This window comes from Mya arenaria, chromosome 5, assembly GCF_026914265.1.
Source record: "Mya arenaria isolate MELC-2E11 chromosome 5, ASM2691426v1".
In the NCBI taxonomy this organism is placed as follows: Eukaryota; Metazoa; Mollusca; class Bivalvia; order Myida; family Myidae; genus Mya; species Mya arenaria.
Window position 1 is genome coordinate 58239617 of NC_069126.1, and position 12759 is coordinate 58252375.

General features: G+C 32.9%; 1 protein-coding gene across 1 annotated transcript in view; it reads right to left on the reverse strand.

Moving 5' to 3' along the window:
- LOC128235821 (hemicentin-1-like) overlaps positions 1-9778 on the reverse strand; it is a 51497-nt gene extending 41719 nt beyond the window's left edge. Inside the window, exons 1-2 of the mRNA XM_052950614.1 lie at positions 9638-9778; positions 1752-2102 (exon numbers count right to left, since the gene is read on the reverse strand). Of these exons, the coding sequence (XP_052806574.1) occupies positions 1752-2102; positions 9638-9692 (406 nt within the window). The 5' untranslated portion in view covers positions 9693-9778. The remainder of the gene's footprint in view (positions 1-1751; positions 2103-9637) is intronic.
- Positions 9779-12759: the final 2981 nt, after the last annotated feature.

Consider the following 12759-nt stretch of genomic DNA (forward strand, 5'->3'; position numbering starts at 1 on the left):
TTCATTTTAATTATATACGTAGTAAAAAAACATTGATTCAAGCTGCAGAGCGGGCATTAGAGAAATAGAACCAATGACAGAACGTTTAAATATTCAGGACAAAGGTAATATCAAATTGTTTTCATTATCATTTGCATGTGGACATAAAGGTATAAATATGCTTACAGACGGAATTACACAAGGACGCAAAGGAACAATGGTATAGTCGCCAAGAGATAGGTGTTATACAAGTGAACAATGTTTAAACGCGTGTGTGCCTCCAAACATGAAGCATGCACTGCATCGCTTCATGTTTGATTTCATGGTGAAGCAATACAATATAGTTCATTATTATACGGCTAAGAGCACATAATGAATAATACAACGCAAGCAAATGTTGGATTCGTACAGACCTTCTTTTAAAAAAACAAAATTACACAAGAATATCATAGTATAGTAAAGTTTAACAATATTAAAGCTATCATTCATAACAAACCATTAGCGAAAGTACCCGGCCATCGTTTTATTCTTTCTTTTAGATGAACCAATACAAATATGTGTATGCAAGTTTAAGTGCATTGGATTAAAAACTGATAAAAATCAAAAAAGAAAAAGAGTAAAAATTTCTACAACGGAACAGAATATTTACATCGTCCTTCGCTCACAATAATCAAAACGTTGGCGCCTTAAATTGAATAATGTAAATAAATTTCGAAAAAGTATATACTTTGCAGACAGTTAAAACACAGATACCTTTGAAGTATCAAGCTAAAATTATCCTTAGTATACATTTAGAGATTGGCCGGAACAGTGTCCAATGCAATGGAGATTACATATATGAAGCCATAAACATTTAAGATAATATAGGTCTTAATAATGCAGCGTAAAACAGCAGTACAGAGAATTATCTATTAAGGCCGCTTTTAAATTCACCAATGCGATACTACATTAGAATCAGTTCAGTTTTCTAGCACTTAAGTTAATATGCGTGATGCAACTCATAAGAAATCAGTTTTAACGAGTGTTGTTCCAGAAATACGTAGACCTATTGCATAAAATTCAATGGAATATGTGCCAATGTTTAATACCTAAAGAAGCATAAAGATACACTCTCGTAATATGTGTTATTAAAGATAAGTACAATGTACTTCTAAGTCAATTCAATTCAAAATAGAGCAGACATAGCCAGGAGAAGCACATTAATGACGTCAAACAACTCAAATAACTTTGGCTTAATCTACGCAATCACGTCTTCAAAACACTATAAATTTGGTTTTTATTGATATTTTAATGATAGTATAGATACAACTGAAATGAATTTCAAGCAACCATAGTCTTATATTGTACACATTGTGCTTCGTAGTTTAGTTGAATTGTTTATATTGATAAAAAATATAGAGTACACAACCATAGCATGTTATATCACTAGTATATGATTAAAATCAAAGATAAATAACTATTGTATCATTTTAAAACTTTTAAAGATTTTTTAATGGATATCAAGAAAATGGATATTTCCTTCATCTTCATTCATATTGAATTAGAAACTTTTCGTTGGATGTGCTATCAGAATAGATGAATATAAACCACGGGGATAGTTCGTGCATTCTGAATTCTGAATGGCAATCCGATTTGGATTAATTCCCTTGAACATATACGTAAAGGGTTTTGTTTCAACTTAACTACCACGATGATTGAAAGTAACTTTTTAAATAATATTTCCAATAGATGAAGCGTATATTAAACATACGTGTTACGACGTCAATACATACTTGTAACGACAATTGTTTGATCACCACTTTCGTCAGATAAATCTCCGCCTGGAGGTAGACAATACCAAACGTCCTCGTTCATGTTTCTGGTGACGGTCCGGATGACACAGGCGTACTCCCTTCTACTAACACAGAAGCAGCTCAGGTAGGATGGCGGTGCGGGGTAGGTGCCACAGCCTGATGGGCCGTAACCTACTGAGGTTATTGTCATAGGTGTTAATGACAATAGTCTTACATAATAGGTAACATAGTTCACATCGGTAGACGTAAAGCACATCAGTTGCAGGGATGAGTTCTCCTGGACTGTGAAACCTCCGAATGTACCGTTCCCTGACAACGTAACGCCTATCGCTGAAAAAATAAACTTTCATGAAATTGTTTCTTTTTATATCAATGGTAAGTTAAAGATAAGAATTATAATTACCTAACCTTCAACATTGTCTTATAATGCAACATAATTTTCTTCGTGTAACTAGTAGAATAAAACGCAAATTCAATTCTTGTCGTTTTCATTGAGATTTTCAGTCCGACATTGTAATGGTTTCTAAATTTATAGTTACCATACACACGCACATTTACAAGACAATTATATGCTAAGCTCATCACACATTTTCTGCATTTCGCCACACAATTAAAACACATTCAACTGAAATTGACCACACTTGGTTAGGATCATCTTGAGCTTTAAAAAAAGTCATCAGGTGTTTAATTGTGATACCTTTCACAACATTTTCCTTTGTATTTCTCAGATATGCTTTAGCATTTGGCAATTCACTATATTCTTACGTCTCTGTCTGTTTGCTTTCATATATGAATTTCTTCATGAAATACAAACTTGCTTACATATTGGCTTATGTACGCAGACCTTTCTCAAATAATGTTAAACAAACAGTATCAATAATCGCAGCTAAAAGCTAAGACTGTTGTCAACTTCACCAATATTTCCAGCTGTATTTGCGTTATACTAGCAGTTTATACTCGGTGTCACTTTTTATCAGATAAGCTACCAAAAGCACATTTTTTTTAGAAATTCCATAAAAACTTAAAAAAGTTGCCTTTTAGGTCTTTTAGGCTATAAACAGTATTTGAATGCTTAGAAAATATTTAGAAATCTACATTTCCAGCCAATAACATTGTTCATAGGCAATTATTACGTAGTAGACATCATCATTAAGAATGTCAACTTTCGCGCGTGTTTAAAGGTCCGCCTACTGCCACTCTTCCGATACACACTCCCTGCGTGAGATATGCGTTGACAATGTATTAGCAAATGCTGTTGTACTCTATGTCAGTTAGGTGACCTGAAGTAATATATTTATGATTCAGAAAGGCTCGTTCGCTACGCTTACACCGCCCATTTTTAATCATTAATAATTTACTTCATGTAATCTAACTATTACTTAGTATTACCATTAAAACATTATTCTAGAATTAAGTTATTCAAACAGTGGTCTCGCAATATCTCATATTTTCGAAATAATTATGATATAATTAAAACATTCACTTTTACACAAAACTAATATATATAAACTACTGCCCTGTGGATAAACAAATATTTTTTTTATCCTAATCAGCTCTCCCATTTAATATTCCATTTAAAATCCGTTAACCCTTGAATTTACAAAAATCAAGTAAGCATCTGAAATGTTCAATCTATTGGAGGTATACCCTGTTCATTTTTCTACGTCTGAATATTTACATAACACTTCATTCCTTAACGATGGTTGTTGTTTATCAATTTCACATTATTTCTGTATTAAGTGCAATGACATTTCCCATCGAAATTGTTCGATACTTCTGTTACGATACGCCTTTTATTGGGCGCAATAATACTAATGGGCTGGCATATTTACTACGGAACTCGTAATAAAATTATTGGCAACATGTCAAAATAATGCAGACTACGAAAACTTTCAATCTAGATTTTGATTTAATGATGGATGGAACATTTGAAGAACTATAAAATGAAAATGATGACGACTTATTTCGGAATTTGAAATTGACATTTTGATTTTAAAGCATCTGACAATTCAATTGAAACAAGAACAGAAGGAAGAACGAGAACTGAAGGAAGAACAAGAAGATTGTGCCAGGTTCAGAAGGGCTGGTGAGGAAGACATAAAGGTTTTTGAAGAGTCGCACCAGTCAAAGAGAACAAGAGAAAACACAAAGTGGGCAGTAAAGGTATTTCAAGGTATGAAATTGTTTTGTTTTTCATCTTATGTGAAAAGTTAGTGTTCAATATTTACTTTTGATCCTCCAACTGGTGCATAATAAACGAATTAATTTTAACACATAAAAAATGTACAAAAAGAGTGTTTAAAACTTAATCATTTACATAGAAAGATATTTTAACACGATATTAAAAATATAAACAAAATTCATTTAACAGGGAAATGAAATTGAAACCATCTATTATAATAGCATTATTAACACTGATTTCATATTAAATGCACAAATTATTTTAGGAAAATGTGTTCAAAAATGCTTTTTCTAACTCCAGATTGACACAGATCTAGATATGCTGAGCCTCGTTACATGTCTACTGTCTCAGAAGAGTTACTTGTCCAGATTTTGCGCAAGTTCTACTGCGAAGTCGCCCGCAGCCATCAGAAAGGCGCTCAAAGGCTCTGCTGTGTCTAAAGTGTACCACAATAATAGTATGATGAATATACGATCTTGTCTGAGCAGACATCTGACCGAACTTAGTCGCAACATAGACAGTTTACATGGAACATCATTAAAGGCTGCAAATCGCACACTTGATGGTTTCATGAAAGAACAAACCAAGGCCGGACTTTCCCGACTCACGCATCACAAGCCTATCATCGATCAAGCGACCTTAAAACCATTTCCAGGTTCTTAGCCAATGCTGCATGCTCTCAAATAATTCTGCGACAGTGTGTATAGTTCCAACTTGCTCTCCTCTTCGTGTCACGCGGCATTGAATTTCAACTCCTTTGAGTTAACTGAAAATTATGACGGAATTGAGTATTTCAACCTGAAGCACAAGACGCAGCAAAAAAAAACTTCCGAGGTGGGCTTACACAGGACGAGGCTCCATCGGAACTTAGAATGTATACGACAGGTGGCCCATATTGTCTTGTAGCAATGTTGAAGTTACTCATCTGTAAAACCGACAAATCTGCCTCGATGATGTCAAGGATGCCATTGGAAGACCTGACGCTAATGCCATTTGGTTTATCAAGGCGGTCATACTGCAATTTCATGGCTGACATTTTCAAAGCAAGCAAACCAAAGGTTGGTTCACCGCACACAGTGTCAGGGCCACAGCCATCCAAACAATTAAAGACAGCGGCCTTGAAGCTCGTCATATAATGTTCATGTCCGGGCACAGAAATGAGGCGTCAGTACAGTCATAAGTAGAGCACCCAGCAACGTCCAGAAGAAACAGCTCAGTTCAACACTAAGTCTTCTCGCGTCCTCTGGCGCTACTTCCGCAAAAGTTCCCATTGCTAAACACGTTACTTCACCCACCGCCACAGTCGTTTCATCCGGTGTAAAGTTCCAAAGAAATGACAATGCAATTGATGATTTGTCCAACACCGTATTTCAACATGGTTCATACACCAACTGCTCTTTCGACATAACGCTAAACAAGTAAATTAACTGGAATTTATTTCCAATTTGAAAACTCGTGACTGACAAACGCTTTGATCGCGATTAATCGCGATATATAATGAGAACTTTGCATGTGGCGATAATTCTGTCGTTTTTCTTGTTATTGTGAATGTTTCACAACTTCAGTTGTATTTTTCTAGTTGTAATACAGTTATGATATGTATTTATAATATACTTGTCCTTGAAAATACAGAAATTAAACCTATGAATAAGAAAATATTTTATCTGCACATTCATTGTTGTATAAACTTAGGTTACGGTAGCTGTTCTAATTCACACACCGATTAATACATCCAAAGAAAGAAAAAAAGTGAAAATGCTCTAAAATGATCTATTTACTTTAGCAACAATGAACATTTAAATAAATGTAAATATAAGTATTTAAATTCGTCATTTTGCATTTTATTGGGGTATGGTATGCAATGGGACTGTTCAAAATAGTGGTGGAGTCCTTTGGACTTAATACTCATATACCCTAATAAAATGCAAAATGTCAAATTTTATTTCTTAATTGTGTACAGTTGCATTGAGAATAAAAAGCACTGAGAGCTAAGGAAACGTGATCGAATATTTGCTGCATCGGTTTGTAATTTAATAACATTGTCGTTGTAATAAAAAGATCAGCAGTGTCCATTACTACGACATTTCATGTTTTTCGAGTCAATCATGCTAACTACTAGTTATGCGCTCCATTCAGCTAACGAGTGTGTGTATAAATGAAAAGCATTCAGAACCAACCATATTTAACATATTAATTGATTGATTCTCCCTAGAAAATCAAAAAAATCAAAACAACACTATTAACGGATATTGAGTTAATCATGTTGATGACAGTGGATTGCACACGCTACTAGAAACGTGCATGTGAAATGTTTGTCTCCAATGTCCAACACTTAAACTGAACTGCAACATCTAAGCTGACTTGAGTGTAACTAATAATAACCCTATTCATCCTATTAGACGTCAACTTCAAATTATTTTATCCTATGTTTTTTTTAACTCAAAACTATATTGACTTTAAGTCATAATATACGCAATATGTTAACTGTTTGCTATACTCTGCTTCAATTCAGTTTGAGTCCGTAACCACATTGTGTTTCGACAATACTCAAAGGACGTTATCAATGGACATGCATGCTTCTTTAAATGTAACACTTTAGTTCTAATTAGTTAACAATCAGTTTACAGTCTGAGTCGATCATTAGTATCAACCTTTCGCAATTGATATAAGTTTGAGAATTTAAAGTACGGATTGTTTTCCCAAGGAAATAATTATCAAGTATGATAAGTATTATTATCATATAGGTTGTTGTAATGGAGCAATTAAATCGCTGTTTGTGTTTAAATATGTCATAATACCAACACCATATTGCTAACATATAAACAGTGTATGAAACATTTGGAAATAATTCATATAATCGGATCACTACGTTGTGCCGGTAACCACCAAATAGTATCAGTACGGCCAAACCATCTCTGTTAGTATCACATCAACAGGCAATTTCGTTAACTTAGGTTTCAATCATTGTTAATTAGTACAAACTATTTATACAGTAAATTGGGAATAATGTTGTTAGCCCCATTGTCCTACAAGCACTGTTCCCTTTGACTGTCTTGTATACTGCTTTGCGAAACATAAAGTATAAATTATATGTAGCGTTTCTGCATCTGGTTCTAAACAATCTTTTATTGCCACTGTAGTGCAAAAACTTGCATGTAGCGTTAAGTAAATATAAGATCCATTGGTTTAAACAATACTTATATCAAAAGGGCATTTTTTGGATTCACAAAGCTAAAGCATGATCAAAGATTTTTCTGAGATAATAATACTGAAAGTAAAAAATTGATGTATGCACATAACAAAATAATTTCGACAAAACTGAGAAGGAAGCTTGTAAGCTTATATTATGCCTCGCGTCTATCACTCTTTCAAGCTGCTTGTAATAATGTAATTGTTGAAACTATTTGAAGAGTTATGTTATCTTTAAATGTGATATATAAGGTGAAAAATGAATGACAAATATATGAAGTATTTGAGTATGAAAGTAGCCAGTGGGAGTAACTAAACGAGCAGGAAGAGGGGGGGGGGAGCATAGATAGGTCAAGAAAGTTGTAGTGTCAAGGTTGTTCTAAATTAGCTTAAGGAAATCAAAAACGTTAAGTTAAGCGAATGTAGTGCGGAACGTGCTTAAACGAATAATAGCGGACAATTGGTCGAATAGGTGATGCCTTTGTGCATGATATAGGGGACAGGTGTAGAAGAAATGATGGGTGACCTTAATTTCACCACAATTTAGACTGTTAATGAATATTTGGAGAACAAATGTTCATTAAGATTACTACAGTACATCCCTAGCCTGGGATGAATGAAACTTAATTTGCGATTACTTTCAACGTAGAAATGAGGAACTGATTGTTTATTCTTGTTACGATTGTACCAGAAGGATGGCAAGGCTGTAGAGGAACGAACTGTTTCCGGAAGTGCATTCCATGAAAATATTGTAGTTGGCAGTTATGAATTCGATAACAATTGAGTTTTACAAGACATATTACGAAAGTTAACAGAATCCCGAAGATTGTAAGAGGTTGTATCACCTACTCGGGACGGAATAAGTAAATTGAGATAGGCTCGCGAAAGAATATGCAATATGAACGTTTCCAGATTTTCGTTAAAATTAATGATGATTCGACCGTTTTGTTTAATTTCAATATGCAAGAGGGCAGTGTTAACGAACAAACTGATCCAGGAATGGTTCTCAAAGACAACATTTAAAACAATATCTGATGATGAAACTAAGAATATGTCGAGAAGATATTCTAAGGTTTCGGTAAAATGAGTAGCGCCACGGATGACTTGTGACATATTGAATTGTTGATATACGGACTCAAACATTTGATCAAATAATGATTTATACAATTCAAAGTTTAAATCACCTGTAATGACTATGTCTTTTATAACGGTATCAGCCACCAGTTATAAAGGGTTGGTAATGGATTCAAGTACATATATGGTGGAATTAGGTGGTCTGCAAAATGTACCCAACAGAAGACGTTTAGTTTATTTGAGTAATTTAGCCAAAGGCATTCTACATCATTGACGTCAAGATCTCGTCGCTCTTATACAAATATGTCAGATTAAATGAAGACACTGACACCTCCATGGGGGTCAGTAAACCTGTATCTTCTAAAATAACAGAACACAATTTACACCGAGTTAAATAAGATACAATATTAAGATATCTAACAATACATGGTATGGATAACGATCTTCTATGCAACAATACATTGCTCACATTAGACGTAAAACACAATAAAAGAAACAATCGTTTACATGCTACAGTGGGAACATTTGGGACTTTTTACCAGAAAAGTGTCCTACTTACTTAGTTCATTAATTTTAATGAGATTTCTCGTTAACATTTAGGTAAAAACTGATGTATTGTTAGGTATTGTCAACATATTATTATTATTATTATCATTGTAATTATAATAATGATAATAATAATAATAATTATTATTATTATTATTATTATTATTATTATTATTATTATTATTATTATATTATTATTATTATTATTATTATTATTATTATTATTATTATTATTATTATTATACTCAAATTAATATGAATATGTACATGAAATAAACAATGCATATCTAAATAAGTTTCTATTACATTATGCATTTTACAAAACTTAATATTATAAATTTAACCTCAACAATAATTATAATCATAAAAGAAAATTGTTTTAGGCTTAGAATGTTAGAATACAAATGATTGAATAACACTATATATATTTCTTATTTATAGATTTATTATAACAACAAAGTTAAAGAACATAAATAGCTAAGTTGCAAGGTACAAAGTAAATCACTTAGTGCATCTATAACAAAACAAGATCATTTCTTAATATATAACAGCTTAACTACCTTTTGGTAAAACATCTAGATTTCATACTGCAAAAAGTGTTTTCTATGGAATCACTAACGCTTAAATAAAAAAAAATATAGTGTAAAAAATTAAATAATATTATTGTTCGTTTAGCAAGATAAAACAGCCTAGTTTTCAAAATATCAGATGTTTCTCTTGACTGTTATTTCACTTCCTGGTTATGTTATAAAATTCATCAACATGTAAAAGCTTATCTCATCAGCGTTTAGCTGTCGACGTGTATTTACTTAAGAAGTACTTAATTATTTTAGGTTATACAACTTAAATATATAATAAGTGTTCTTATTCTCACCTAAGTTCGTTATCCAATAAACAACCAGTATTAACTTTAAGATTTGAGTCAACATGTCTGCATGTACACTCGTTCATAAACTTTGACATATGATCTTACAAATGTAGTGCACAATCAGGAAGTTTAGAACGTGGGTGTAGATGATTTGATAAACTGATAATGTAACATACATCTACTATACACTTTTCAATCAACTTTTTTGAAAAGCTTAAAGCTGCATTCTCACAGATTTACCGGTTTTACAACTTTTTTTATTTTTTGTCTTTGAATGAGCAAATTTTTGCGTAAATATCTGCAAACCAATGATGAATGACAAAAGATCAGATTGCGGATTTGCATATTTCCGTTCGGAAATCTTACGGCTTAAACCATTTCTGTTTAAGAAAAATGCATAAAACATCAATTTTTGAAATTAAATATAAAAATCTACAATCAATTTTTTGTCAGCAGTCTTATATGACTGGTTTACATGCATTTTAGCCAAAATTGGCTCGTCCCAAGACAAAAAATAAAAAAGTTGTTCAAACGTTCAGTCTGTGAGAGTGCAGCTTTAAGTCTAGGTTCAGATATATAGACCGTGTTTCTTCTTGAATGACATTAAGCATGTTCAAAGGTTTTATTATGTAGAATTTTTTAATTACAAATCCGTGATGAGGAACATTTCTTACCAACACTAAAACAATATCCTTAAAAAACTGCAATTGCAAAGCATCTGAACATTTTCAGAAACGGTATAACAAAGAATAATTTCACTTAATCGGGACAAAAAAGTGCAATTTTAGAAATGTTCGAAATTTCCCTATATTAAAGATTTATTGGTAATAAAGCACTTTTGTGTGTCTTAAGGTAGACAAATTCGGTAAAAAATATAAACTTTAAAAACATACAAGTAAAACATTGCTGCATATGCAGCAATGAAAGTGCTCAGCGAAAATGATGGTTTGGTTTGTTTATATACAATCTGAAAAGTAAACTTAAATAATGACTACCCGCTATAAGTTTGGCAAGTGTCTTTTTAATATTGTGTACACAATGATTATTTTGAAATAAACAAGAAATTTGAAAGGTAATTCATTTTTTATACTGCACCATGTTCATAAAGATTAAAGAATGTTATATTGCAAGCTTTATCATAAGTGATTCAGTGAGCAATCGTATGCCATATATAATGTGCATGAACATTAAAATGCATTATTACCAACTAATGATAACCAGAGGCTCATGAAGGACTGTGCTATACTGGCTTGCTTAATATGTTCATGTTATGTCGGAAGTTATGAAAGTCATCGATCATCAAGCAATTGCTCATATATTAGTCAATTCTACAAAACATTAATCATGTTTGTTGTGGACAAGCTGATATATGGTTTCTTATACCATTTCAAGGGTCGAGACTCCGTCAAAGATATACACAACGGACCAAATTAATAAAAAGCATTTTCTTACAAGCACTGAGTGTCTGTCCAAGCTGCTAGAATCTTATTTTAGTATGGATTAAAGTCCCGAATGTGGATCAGGAAATGGACGTTACAGAGGGCGCATTATATGTGCGCAACCTTTTAACATGCGCCTCCCACACTCAGAACCACAATGAATAGGAGAAAACGTGTTTGCATGGGAAGTCGATGTTACTGCGATCTGTCTTCAATTTAGTGAGGGTTGAATGAATTTATCATAAACAACTCTTAAACCAATGTGTTCAATAAATGACGGCGAAGTAGATTGGCAATGTTTCCATGACCTGTGTTATCTAATTGTGAGTTCGTGCATTAACTTTTATTAAAATGAACATAGAGGCATTAATAAAAGTTCAATAGCTGACGCATACAATGCTGTTTTCGGGACGTTATGTTAACGATAAAACAACCGTCATTTTCGGTAGAAGACATGCATCATTCATTTATTTAATCTGACGTTAATTGCCGTTTTATGATTATCTCATGTCCGCCGATTTGATTCAAAGCAACGACTTATATGGAAATGATTTAAACGTCGTATTTAATGAACAAAGAAATTTTCAACATTTCAATTATCTGATGCTGAAAACGAGCAGATTTTAGTTGATAAACGGAAGCGTTATGGCCAGGCCATTTGCACAAAGTATTCCTGACCAGTTTAAATTAGCTCCTAAACACACACACACGCACGCTCGCTTGCACGCACGCACACACACACGCACGCACGCACACGCCTACACACATGCGCGCGCACACACACACACAAACACACACAAACATATATATTTTGACTAAATTATCCATCTAATCAACCTTATTTTTAAAACAAAAAACAATTTTCAATCGACTTTACACTGAAAATATGTCATCTAAGCCTGAATCAACTGTCTTTTAGGCCTGATCAAACGTTTTGTTAAACTTTTCCAAATACAATATTTCAGCTACCAGCTACCATCGCTGATTGGGTCCACTCCTGCGGTGAAATCGGAAAAAGGATGTGTTATACATGCATAGGCTAGAAACCACCAGTCATGTGCTTTTCCGTAGTAAAACTGTCAAACCACCTCTATAAAAGAATGTCTCTTTTCCCGGAATGGACAAATTTCAAAATTATGTCTTATGAAGTCTTTATTCAATATTGTTAGCAATTAGTTATATGCCAGTCATATACAAACATACACACATACTTGGTTCCCGGTTATTAATATAGATTAATCAGTATGATCAAACGACATTTCCCTATTTTATCCATCAAAAAAATCTATAGTTCTTGCTATTATAAAATTTTAAATTAAAACACTTATTCTCTATTTAATTCAAGAACTCAGTCATGGCAGTTAACATATTCACAAGGACCTATATAGATGCTGTGGCAACAATGAAGATATTTGTTTTTCTTGATCGTCACAAACCATATTGGTAATTGAATGTTTAAAATAAAGTCATATAAATGTGTATGTGCATACATTCCTAAAAAAATAGAATAGATAACCGTTTAATGTCAAATTATTACCATTGAAAGAGGTTCCACCAAGCAAAAATGTTGGACGGCAATACAAAAATGTGTAGTACATACCTGTGTTTACATATACCTGATTTTAGCAAGGCTGTTTCAAATATATATGAAAGTTAGTTCATTCAATATGTAAACGTAATGTTTATTGA